Source organism: Mirounga leonina, unplaced genomic scaffold (genome assembly GCF_011800145.1).
Source record: "Mirounga leonina isolate KUSES-001 unplaced genomic scaffold, KU_Mleo_1.0 Mir_82, whole genome shotgun sequence".
NCBI lineage: Eukaryota > Metazoa > Chordata > Mammalia > Carnivora > Phocidae > Mirounga > Mirounga leonina.
In genome coordinates this window covers 25,370,437-25,382,905 of record NW_023270825.1, presented here as the reverse complement: position 1 = coordinate 25,382,905, position 12,469 = coordinate 25,370,437, and the positions used below count along the sequence as shown (strand labels likewise).

The 12,469-nt window shown below is 41.5% G+C and overlaps 1 protein-coding gene across 3 annotated transcripts in view; it reads left to right on the top strand.

Moving 5' to 3' along the window:
• Window positions 1-7,251, top strand: part of GPATCH2L (G-patch domain containing 2 like) — a 54,403-nt gene extending 47,152 nt beyond the window's left edge. For all 3 annotated transcript variants that reach the window (XM_034993060.1, XM_034993063.1, XM_034993061.1), the window contains exon 10: window positions 2,512-7,251. In XM_034993060.1, the coding sequence (XP_034848951.1) occupies window positions 2,512-2,672 (161 nt within the window). In that variant the 3' untranslated portion in view covers window positions 2,673-7,251. The remainder of the gene's footprint in view (window positions 1-2,511) is intronic.
• The last annotated feature ends 5,218 nt before the right edge of the window (window positions 7,252-12,469 follow it).

Genomic DNA, 12,469 nt, shown 5'->3' with positions numbered 1-12,469 from the left:
TCGCCTTTAAAATTTTCCCACTGTCCTCGTAGGTAACCATTGTCCTCATACAGTTTTTTGGTTACGTGAATATGGTTTTTTGTTAATCATTTATCATTCTTTGGGAATTTTTTCAGCTAGCTTTAACAGACATATAGCTCTCTAAGCAATACATTGTTTAGTTAGCATTTTTTGGAGGCTTGTGTAAATGGAATGTCTTACTTTATAAGTTTCACCCAGTTATGTTTTGAGATTATTCGTTTTTGTCCTGCCAAAATCCTTTTTTTTTTTACGCCACCATATGCAAATGGTATTCCATTGAATGACTATGCTGAGTATATTATAATTAAACATTCCTGATGGACATTTGGATTATATCCCATTTTATGCTACTGTGAAAAATACTGCATTGGTCTTTGGGAGAACATGTGCAAAAGTGTTTCTGGGCCATTTCACAGTCCTTAGGATGGCTATATCAAGGACCAGGAAACAACAAATGTTAGGAAAGATGGAGAGAAATCGGAACCCTTGGGCATTGGCGGTGGGAACATGAAATAGTGCAGCCGCTATGGGATGCAGGGTGGTGGCTCCTCACCATTGTAAACATAAAACTACCGTATGAGCCAGCAATTCCGCTTCTAAGTGTATACCCAAAAGAATTGAAAGCATAGATTCAAACAGATATTTGTACATCCATGTTCCTAGCAGCATTATTCACAAGAGCTAAAAAGTGGAAGCGACGCAAGTGTCCATTGCTGGATAAATCAATAAACAAAATGTGGTTTATACATTCAGGGGAGGAGTATTTGGCCTTGAAAAGGAAGGAAACTTTGACATGCTACAGCATGGATGAAGACATAGTACTAGGTGAAATAAGCCAGACACAGAAGGATAAATCCTGTATGATTCCAGTTATAGGAGGTACCTCAAATGGTCAAATATGTGGAGACAGAAAGTAGAATAATGGTTGCCAGGGGCTGGGGAAGGAGGAGAGTGGCAGTTACTACTTAACAGGTACAGTATTTCCATTTGGGAGAGTGAAGAAGTTCTGGATATGGATGGTGCTGATGCTTGTACAGCAGTGTGAATGTACTTAATGCCATGGAACTGTACACATAAAAATTATTAAATTGGTAAATTTTGTGTTACGTGTGTTTTACCATAGTAAAAAATACAGAGCAAAAAAACCCCAGTTTTCCTAGGATAAGGGATTTTCCCCGCTGCGGTTGAATACCGTATAGTAATGGTAAATACAGTTTTATGAAATTTATTTTCAGCTAAATATGAGTGAGTGAGTGCTTGTGCACGTGTTTGTGTGAGAGGGAGAGACAGAGATTTGGGTTGTGGTGTCAAATGTATTTTTTGCTGCTGGGGTTGAGGTTCCAAAATGCTTGAAAACTGTTGCCCTCAAGAAGCTCTTGTATACGTGCCATAGAGTAATAGCCTACAGATTGTTTTTTTTTTGCAGTAACTCACAGTAAGAAATTCATGTTCGAATATGTATGTGAGTGTACATATAAATCTGAAATAAATTCTTGCATTCACTCTGATATATCCTGTTCCTTTCCATTAAGAAAAAAAGTACTGGTCATGGCCTACTAAATTGATTTGTGACCCACAACTTGAAAATTACTATTCTGGTTACATTCCTAGGAGTGGAATTAATTGAGTGACAAGGTAAAAATGAAAATTGTCTAGATTTTGCTGTATTTTGGTGTATATTCGTTCACTCTCAACAGAGTGGGCATGATGGTGGTTTGTACCACTCTGCTCAGGGGGCATTTGGAAATGGGAGGACAGTGTTTGGTCATCACAATGACTGAGGATGCTTTTGGCATTCACTGGATGGGGTCCAGAATGGTACGTGTCCTAAAATACACAGGACAGCCCTGCACAAGCAATGATGATCATGTCCAGAATGTCTTTGGTGTCCTTGTTGAAAAACACTGGGCCTGATTGTGTGATTTTTCTTATGATATGCTGTTTATTGGAAGTACTGTGTTACTGGAGGCATGGAGTGTAACAGAGCCTAGGGCTTGAAGTCCAGTATCTCAGCTTGAATCTTGCTACTTAATCAGCTCTGTTGTGTCCCTGAGCAGTGTATCCGCTGTCTCTCTGCCTCACTTTTTTGATCCAGAATATAGAGATGACGGTTCCTACTTGCAAGGGTTTGCATTAGGAAAACAGATTCTGGTTGGACAGTATTTACATAGCATAGTGCCTAGCTCATAAGTGCTCAGTAAGTGATCATAAGTGCTCAGTAAGTGATCATGACTGCATTATGAATTTGTACAATTGAATTTATTTATTTGTTCAGTTAAACACACTTTCTCAGGTAGAGAAATACTCTCACTGAAATCTTGCCTCTTTTTTTTTTTTTTGGAAAGGACAAAAAAAAACCTTATGTGGCTCCTTGGGTTCATAGGTTATAAAATAAAAGCATTCAGAGAATTGTGCAGTGAAGTGTCTCTGATTCTAATTTGTCTCCCCTTGATCTTTTCTTCCTTCCTTTTATTGTAACCACCTTACCAGTTCATGTGGATGTAGTGGAAACAACTACACCAGCATCGCAGGTCCAGAAACCTCCAAACCCTGAGTGGTTGGTCAGGACCTCTGCCGCAGAGAAAGCCACTGACTCAGCTGCAGCGACGTTTTTTAAAATGCCACCAGAAAAGAGCCCTGGATACAGTTAGAGAGCAGGATTCCACCCACCAGGAGCTACTGGGTGTTGTGAAACGCATCCCAGACGTGGTACCGCGGAGTCTTGCATATCGTAATTGACATTCCCAATCCTTTCATCGCCGGGGTGACCCTTCTTTCAAACAAAGCAGTGGACTCTTTCTCTTAGAAAATCATGTTGTGGAAATCTGTTTTTGTTTTGTTCTGTTTTGTTTTTTTAAAGTTAGTAAAGTATTGCAGCAGCAGTTTTTTTAAAAAAAGGTCATCCTATGCTATATTTGTTACATTGCTGTCATTGTCCCAACAGCTACCTACAGTTCCTTTCACAGAGCTGTTGCTTTTTGCAGGTATGTCTCTTTTCTTGAAAAACTAGTAACTCCTTTTGCATACTTTACATGTGTAGCTTTTAACATCATTTGAGGAAGTCCCAAATTTGTAGCCAGTTCTAGACAGATGTAAACACTGAGTTGAGACCTGTGTGTGGAATTGTGTTTACAGGAGATAGAGTTTGCCTTTGAGCCTGGTCTTGATTCACTGAGAGTGCCAATAAGCCAAATTCACCAAGTTCTCATTTGGGAGCCTCAGAGGAGACACCAGCAACACGGACAGTGGAAGGAAGCTTCTTCCATTTTTCTGGATGGCCTAATGGGATCTCCGGCAGCTGGACTGTACTTTGCCTCATCTCCAGAGTTGGTGTTCTCCCGCAGGAGGATATGTACATTCATAATATAATGAAGAAATGGTTTCGTTGTTCAGCAAACTTAAAATAGTCAGTGGATTGTGTCTTAGTACTTCATGTCACAGTATAAGCTTTTATGTATGAAATGGGACTTTTATTGTTAGCTTATAGGTGAATAACCTGCAGCAGAAATTCACACTCTATTATAATAATGGCTTCTCGGGGACATACTTCGGGGAGAAAAATGTCTTTTTGACACGCCTTTATACTTGGTGTGTTTATGACGGCTCAGCTGCATGTGGAGTTATATATACGGCCATGCCTGAAGTTGGATGCTACTTTGTCAAAATGAGGAATAAGTGACTGCCTGGAGCTGCTGGAGAAAAGCCACCCTTTCTAAAAAAGTATTATCCAGAGTGTCTGTCATTTGTGGCCTGGTTGACAGAAGGGTTCTTTTTTGTACGAATTGAGTACATTTGCTCTGAAATACAGAGAAACTGTTCTCTAAGTGCCCACTTCTCTGGTAAGGTTCCAGAGGAACTCCCAGCCCTGCCCCTGGATATCTTCTGTGCTTGAATTAGGTGCCGAGTGGGACAGAGCCTCCTATCCCTGAAGTGCAGCTGTCCCTTTTCCTCACACACAATGTGAGGGTCGGCTGCTCTGTCGTGTTCCCTTTAAAAATGATAGTCCTTACCTATCCGTGCTAACTCCAGGATTTCCTTGTTGATGGGTGGGTGTGAATCTAGTAGGAAGGGGGGACTTGAAGCTAATTTAAAATGGCACTTTCTTTAAGAGGGAGAACACGTCAATTGTCCATAACGAGGAGTCTGGTGGAGGGAGGGGCACATGGAGATTATGAAGTGAGGAGTAGCATTAAAGCCAAACCAGCATCCCTGGGAGCCACCCTAGTTCTCCTTTTGTCCATTGGGGCTACATCCAGAGCAGTATAGAAAATGAAAATGCCTGTTGAATATAAAATGGCACTACTAAATTGTTTTATTGATGAAGGGGGGTTTTATTGTCATATGTGCATTCTTACCTAGTTCCCATCATGTCCTAAGACACATTTCTAACATATTTGTTGGACTCAAGGGGAAAAAAAAATCCATGGACATAATTTTATTTTCTTTGCACTAAGCTCTGGCTCTTGCAGAGATGGGTCCTGTGATCATGGCCTATTCAGATCTCCACAGTTCAGATAGAATCTTGTTGCCTGGCAATTCTCCTTTCTACCTGTGATTACAAATAATTTATATATATGACTTTATTTACATTTTAAACATCTCTAGGATGATGTACTGCTATTTTAGAGAGACAAGAATGGTCACAGAGTTTAGCGACTTGCCCAAAAGTCACATGATCAAGCCAAGACTAAAATCCCAGACTTTCGGACTTCCTCTGCCCTGGGTTATAATCTTTTGTTTTTCCTTGGTAGACCTGAGTCACTCGGAGACCCATAATTTTGAAACAGTGTGTCATGAGTGTTTATCATCTTTCTTGGGCATGCTTTTCTACATATTTTGAATACATCCCATGGGGATTATCCAAAAATGCCATATCTGCCTGTAATAAGTGGGGAAGAAAATTAATTGCCTAAGAAATAGCTATTAATACTTTGCAACACAGGGTTGTAAATTGTGCTGCTCATTTTAAGCTGCTGCATGAGCATGCTGACAGAATTATTAACCAACTTACTTTGCTTGTTTTCTATATGAGTCAATTCCAGAGGAATAACCTTGGAATTGAGTGTTTTTTGAATCATAAATTTTAAATTTCTTTTTTATATAGCAAAGTGTATGATGTCATACATTGAGTAAAGTCTGTTACCTTTCAACAAAAGATACAATTTCAAAATCAGGTTTTGTAGTCTCTTGAAGAAACTGATAGCGTGACTTCCTTTGAGGATAATCATTGAGCTCGTGTTTATTTGATCTGCCTAAAAGTAGTAACTGAAGCTGAGTTCCACCGTTCTTACTTATTTCGGCTTCTGATTTATCCTAGCTGGCTACACAGTCTGTCTGAATCCTAATCTTCTGTATTTTCCACAAGGAGCAAAAGTCAAGACATTATCCACTTACATGAGCATCATTCATAGAAATTAGTTTTGCTTATGAGTTTAAGGGAATTTGAGATTATTTTTCAGATGCAGCATTTTAAAGTGAACAAGTTCATTTGCATCAAAACTCTTGGGTTGCTTTTTGGTAAGAACGTGCAGAAGAGGGAATTAGCTGTTTACATGGTGCCAAATTTAGGAGAGGCAGAGTGTGATTTTTATTGAGTGGTGCGTGCTTGATCAATAAGGCACATTTAACCTTGAATTCTTTTGAAATCAAATGCAATTGAAAATTTTGTTTTGCTGGGCTGTGAAACAGGCTGCAAACAAGGCCATTTTGGCAGCAAAATGACCAAAAGCTGAAACAAAATTTCTTGTTCCGTGATGCTTGTGGCATCCTTTGCTAATGAGTAAAGCTCCACACTGACGATAGGTAATTAAACTACTTATGAATCCCACATAGAGGGCTGTGATCTATCTTTGCATTTCGGCATCAGAAACGCAGTCTAGACCACAGCATTGGAAGTTCTGGAGCCTCAGGAGCAGAGCCAGCACAGAGGTCACTTGGAGTTGAACAAGAGAAGGAGCTAGGCTCACAGTGTCATTGCTCATGGGGTGGCCTCTCCACTTGGGCTCCGGGGGTGTTTGATTCATTTCAGGTCTTTTCTTCAGTTTGGCTTCATTACCGTGGTGTGGGCCATATACTTTGTATTTCCCGGGGAGAAGGCTTTGTGGAAATCTCAGCATTAGGAACTGCAGTCAGTGTTCTGTAGGTCCGGTGCACCTTCTGTGAGCCGGTGTGAGAACAGAGTGCTCACTCTAGCGGCTGTGGATGCGGTCTGGTCCAGGGCACAGTTTACGGGATATGTCATGATTCACGGGGTGGCGGCAGGGATGGTAAAAGCAGTTTGCTCTTGGTGTCACCTGCTTCCTTTGTTAATGCTTGAGCTGTCTTACTTGTCAGTATTTCCTTATCTCCTGCTCTGGTCGTGCCAGCTAGTAGAGTTACAGATGGTGGCAGCAGTCAGAATGGGTTCCTACCCCATCCAGAAATGGCACACAGGGAGAAGGTGAGGGAATTGGTGGGTTCTACTATAGCGGCCCAGAGATGCCTTCACGAAACTATTATTAAGATCCCCAAACAGATGAATGTCAAATGCCTGGAAACAGCAACATCGGAAAGAAGCAAGGAAAATGAATGATCCCGCTGAACAGTGTGGATTGAAAGGTTCTTAACAAGTCCGGCAAGATAAACTTATGGCCAAAAGGAGAAATTTTTCTGCCTCTGCAAATAGACATGATAAACACTAAAATTGCCAAGTTTTGGGGATAGAAACTTTTCAAGTACAGTATTGAAGAATGAGGCAGATCCCGAAGATGTTGACCAGGGAAAGCAATCTTGGCAAAGTCCAGAAATGAGAAGGCATGAGGAAGAGAAGGGGAGATGCTTAGAACAGGGGTGCTGGGGCTCCTTGACCACCAGCAGCAACACATACTTGTCCCCACCAGACCCACCCGAATCGGAAACTGAGGGTGGGCCGGGCAGTCTCACAAGGCCTCCGGAGGACTCTGATGCACGTGGACATTTGAGAACCACAGGCTTTGCTGTACCTAAGCATTTTAATATATTGGCATCCCCCTAAGCTCTGAGGTGCACTTATATTTCCCTCCATAAGTATAGACATGTTTTGTATATGATTCTTTGCAGAAACTGTTAATGTTTTTATTTCCCATACTTTTTCCCTAAAGCCCCTAAAAGATCTGGAAATGTTGAGAAAGAATGATGTGGAGAAAATTGCCATCAAGGCCATATTTAGATGGATGGAAACAACCTTTAAAGTGGATTAAAATATAACAATGAGTTTTTAGTCTGTGAGTGATAGTCATTTTTCACAATAGACAGTAAAACATTTGTGTAAGATACTGCTATCCATGATTTCATGATATTTGTTCATTACATTTTCGTTTCCTGGGAAAATGTCGTGTATTTTCCAGCATAATAATGATGAAGTCTTTAAGGTATGGCTCACAAAAATGAAAATAATTGGAAGAAAAAACCACCCTGAGTACCTAGTATTGTATAATAAATACTTGTTGCGTTATTGGTGATCTTTTGCTAGGACTTAATCTCGGTACTTCAGAGCATGTAAAAATCAATTTTCAGTGATCCACTCAATCACACCCTATTGTCTTTGTTTTACATTTCAGTGATTCTGCAGGGCTTGGTGGCCAATAGCAACAGCATGTTCTATTTTTTTGTCCGACTCCTGGATTCAGTGTTTCAGAATACGGTACTCTAATCCTAAAGCTTTGAAATGAAATCACAACCACTTTTTCTTTAGGTTTTATTTGTATGAATTGGGCTAGGCTCTAATTTATGACTTAAGCCCACAAACCCAAATTTTCTCTGGGAATTCGTGTGGCCAAAGAGGAGTTCTCTGGTATCATTTCTCAGGTGTTCATCTTGTTTTGTGCCCGGGGCTTGATTTATAAAGGTGATAAAGTGAGGGCACGGAGAGGTCTGTGTCACTGAAAGAAAAGTTTGTAGTTACAGTTCCCCTGGAAATGAGGCACGGCTTGCCGCGCAGGACCACAGGACGGCACCAGGTTTGGGTCAGGAGGCAGAAGACTGAAGCAAGCAGTAAGTTTAGGCCAGAGCCTTTATTGGGGTTTCCTCTAAGAAGGCAAAGCAGGGCAGGGTGAACAGTCTAGAAATGGCTAGTTCAACTAATTCTGGGGCCTTTGGGCTATAATCTAGTCTCTGGTTGCCTAGTACCTGGCCCTGGGATGATTGCTTCCTGGAGTGTAACAGGTCAGATGGAGGGGGTATGGCTCCATCGAACCTGGTTGGTTTGCACATCGAAAACATACTGCTGGCTGAGTCCTTTGCTATCTTTCTAAGAATCAGCCAGCCCTGGGAGAGGTAGTTTTTTCCCAGCCAGAAAGGTTTTTTAATCTGTTAAAACATCGTAATTATTACAGAAAGCAAAAAACATGATTAACACACATGTGTAAGCTGTTAAGCTCTCCTTTCAATTTTTGCAGTCTTTTTAAAACACCATGTAATTTTTCTTTTTTTTTTTTTAAACTTTTTTAAGATTTTATTTATTTGACAGAGAGAGATAGTGAGAGCAGGAACACAAGCAGGGGGAGTGGGAGAGGGAGAAGCAGGCTTCCTGCCGAGCAGAGAGCCCGATGCAGGGCTTGATCCCAGGACTCTGAGACCATGACCTGAGCCGAAGGCAGATGTTTAATGACTGAGCCACCCAGGCGCCCCCATGTAATTTTTCTTTTCCATCTTGGAAACCAGTTAAAAAACACCTCTGGCCAAAAATGTTGTTACTAGATGCTTTCAAGGTATGGGAATATAAAAAGATTTTTAAGATGGAAATTATGAAAATTAATGTTTTCTTTCTCTAGAAGTGAGTTCTGACCCTTGCAGATCTCTCATTTAAATGTTTTTAATTGAAAAAGAATAAAATACCAGAACTTACAAGTGGCCTTGGTGGCTTGGACTGAAATCAACCCATTTCACTTTGTGTAGATTCTACCTCTTGCTCCTCCCAGTGGGCCATGTATTTCTCCATGAACAATGTCATGATTATGCAAACTTCTGGCACCCCAAAATCATGGCAACACTTTAAACTGCTCTCAGTATATATCCCAGTTTTGTAGTCAGTAGCTATCGCAGACTGTGGCCATTTCAAACTCTTTACCCCCACCTTCTCTCAGCCTCAGCAGCTAATCTCCCCCATCCCCTAACAGGTAATAAAGCATTAGACAGGAGTCCCCCATTGCACACCCTTACATACAACGCTTCCTCACCTTTCTTGTGCTTGTCCTGCCCAACACAAATCCCTTCAATGCCCTCAGTCCCTCTCTGATCAGATGCCTTGCTCAGTCTAGCTACAGCTTCTCACTCCTGGCACGTACAGCTCTGCATTTGAACATGTTTAAAGATTCCCTCTTGAAACGAAAATACTCTTTTGACTACCACTAAAATACTGCCCTCACTTACACTTCCTGTTCATTAATTCTCAGTCCACTGAAGCATTGGTTTTTAGCCCTGGCTGCACATGAGGACCACCTGGGGAGATTTTAAAGAATCCTAATTCCCTCAACTGAACTACAGACCAATTACATCAGAATGGGGAGGTGGGACAGGCTTCATTCTTTTTAAAACAGTGGTGCAGCTGGGGCTGAGAACCACCATGCCAAAACCTGGTTGCTATACTCATCACCATTAAAGTTGTTTTTGCTGGGTTCACCAGTGATTTCCAGTTGTCAAAATTCAGCCCTTTGGTTGATGCTTATGACTTCATACTATATAACCACTTCCTTTTTGGAATTCTGCCTGTTCTGACCCTGCTCTCCTGATTTTTTCCTCCACTTCTTTGCTTTTTCAGTCTCCACAGGTGGGCAGTCCCAACACAGACTGAATGTCCCTTTCTTCACCTCCAGTACTTCAGTTAACACCTATGTACTAATGAGTTCCTTTGCCATACCACCTAATGCACTGACTTAAAGCCTGGACTTAGAGTGAAGCATTTACATTCCTTAATCATTGTAGACGTACGGGAAAACATGCTCAAGGTCTCTGCTTCTTCCTTTGTTTCTCTTTGTGTCTGTTTGTCCCTCCTCTAGGCCCACTGAGGTAGGAAGGTTGCTAACCACATTAGATTCTAAGATGGATCACCCCTATGTACTCTTGGGGTTGCCATTCATAAGAAGTCAGGCTTGAACTGTGGTCCCTCTTCTGCTTTCTCCTATCCAGGATCTTGGACTGGTAAGGAGACCTGGGCCCACTTCTTCATACAAGGAGGCTACCCCCATCTAGTGCTCACTTCAGTTTTTTACTTTCTGCTGCTGTAAGAGTTTAGTTTGGGTTTAGGGGGTGAGACAGACTCATTTCCTCACCAATTTTTGACCTTTGGTACCATGTTGGATCTTACTTTATTAGAGAATATTTACTGGGGTTTCAAGCCCTAGCTCTAATACTAAGGTGGAACTTGATTTTCTACTTTATTACTATCATTACATGGTACCTCTGGAACTATATGTAGGGGTTCCACCCTCACCAGAAGGGATCCTGTGTGTTCCTGACTTCCCTGAATCACTAATTTCTGTTTCAGAGTCTGGGATGAATGGATCTGATTAGTACTCATGTGCTTATGTCCGAGCTGCAGGAAGTGAGAATGAGGTTATCTGGAATGTGTAGCTTCTGATGGGGTTGGAGGAATTCCTCAAACATAGAAGAACAGTTCAGGTGCTGGACAGCTGATAAGAATAACAAAGGTCCATGAGGGCCATTGTCCTATTTACTGATTCAACAAACGTGTATTAAGCACTCACTAAGCCAGTCTTCCTCAGGGACGTTTTGGGGAAGGTGGCCGCTGCCTAAGGTCCTTAGATATACTCTGCACGAAACCAGTCTGACCCTTTCCAGAGCCCCTAATGACAGTAATAATGACTAAACTGAGTGATTATTATATGCCATTTGTCAACAGCATCTCAATCTTCAACAACTCTAAGGTAGGTAAATTTATATGTTTTAAAGCAATGAAATATGCTTATAGTTAGAGATTAACTTGCTCAAAGTTACAAAGCTAATCAGTGTAAGCCAGCATTCAAAATCCAAGTCTGTTTGGTGCTAGACTTTCTGTTCCTAGTAACACCCTGTGCTGCCCTTTTCACAATATAAATGAACTGTTGGTGGCCATCTATATCTGAAATAAACTGGGTGCCACTGGGCCTGGAACTGGGTGTCTTGTGACACCCTTTTACTCCATTTACCTGTAGCTCCTGGTGAGCTGTTTCTCTATCAAAGCAACTATGAATGGGCTCATCTCTTTTCTGTGCCTACATCACTGAAAGATCGGCAGTTTCTGTGGCATCTTCTTAAAATGACCTATTCTTGGTTTTGGAGGTGACCACAGCAAAAGTCAATAAAGTCTTCCAAATCTATGGCAATAAACAGATATGGTCCTTTGTAGGCCAATACAAAATGGATCCCTAAGCCAGAAGGACATGTACTTTGGATTGTTAATGTTAGTGATGAACTGTGCTGAACATCTTGCTAAACATCTTACAGAGCTGCTAGCCAAGATAGCCATCTTAACGGTTTTGACCTTTATAAATGTCCCTTCACTCAGTAGATGTGAGTAGAACACATTTTATGTCAAGCACCCTGCTAGCTGCTGAATGTACAAAGAGGAAGGGCATTCCTGTTGTCACGATATTCATGGTCTTCTGAGGAAGAGACAAAGCAAGTATTACAATGTAGAATGATAAACTTTGAGAAAGAATACCGGGGTATCTTGGCAGCAAGGAGTAAAGCACCCCAACTCAAACTGGGTAGAGGGAGGAGTTAAAAAATACTGGACCGGGTCTTGGAGGATGAACAGAAGTTAAGAAGAGAGGATGAGGCCACCCAGCATAAAGAGCATGGTTTGTACAGGGCACTGCAAGTCTTTTGGTATGGCTGACAGCATATAGGAGCAGGGAAAAGTAGGCAGGAGACAAAGTGAAGGACCCTGTGTAAACTGGCTTGCTTGTTGATTAGGAGAGCTGTCACGGTATTCCTCTGCTGTATAGTCCTGGAAAGCCTACTGCAACTGGCCCATTTTGCAGACAAAGCTGGAACTGAGATGTGAACAGGTTTCCGGCTCCTCGATCACCTCCCTGGGAAATACAACCAGATCTGTCTCTTTGTAGGAGCTACTGACATGCTTAGGAGTAGATTAAGCTGAATTGGAAATCATCAGTTTGCACCATGGCTGACTGAATTCTTCATGCGTTCTATCATGATGCCAGTTTGAGGTTATTCCCCTTAAACTGCCTTATCTTGGTAGAATTTAATGCACATTGTGGTAGTCTTAATCCCTAGTACTGTTCTTCAGTAGCCAAAGTTGCCACTCTAAAATATGCATTTGGGGCTTTTTTTCCTCAGTGGCCACAGTAAATTTGTGTTGATGAATCTACACTCTTTAGATGGAGGAACTTTGCAATCTTTGAAATCTCAATGCTGCAGAAAGTGTCCATAGGATAAATGCAGCTGTCCCATACGAAGCATTGATCCC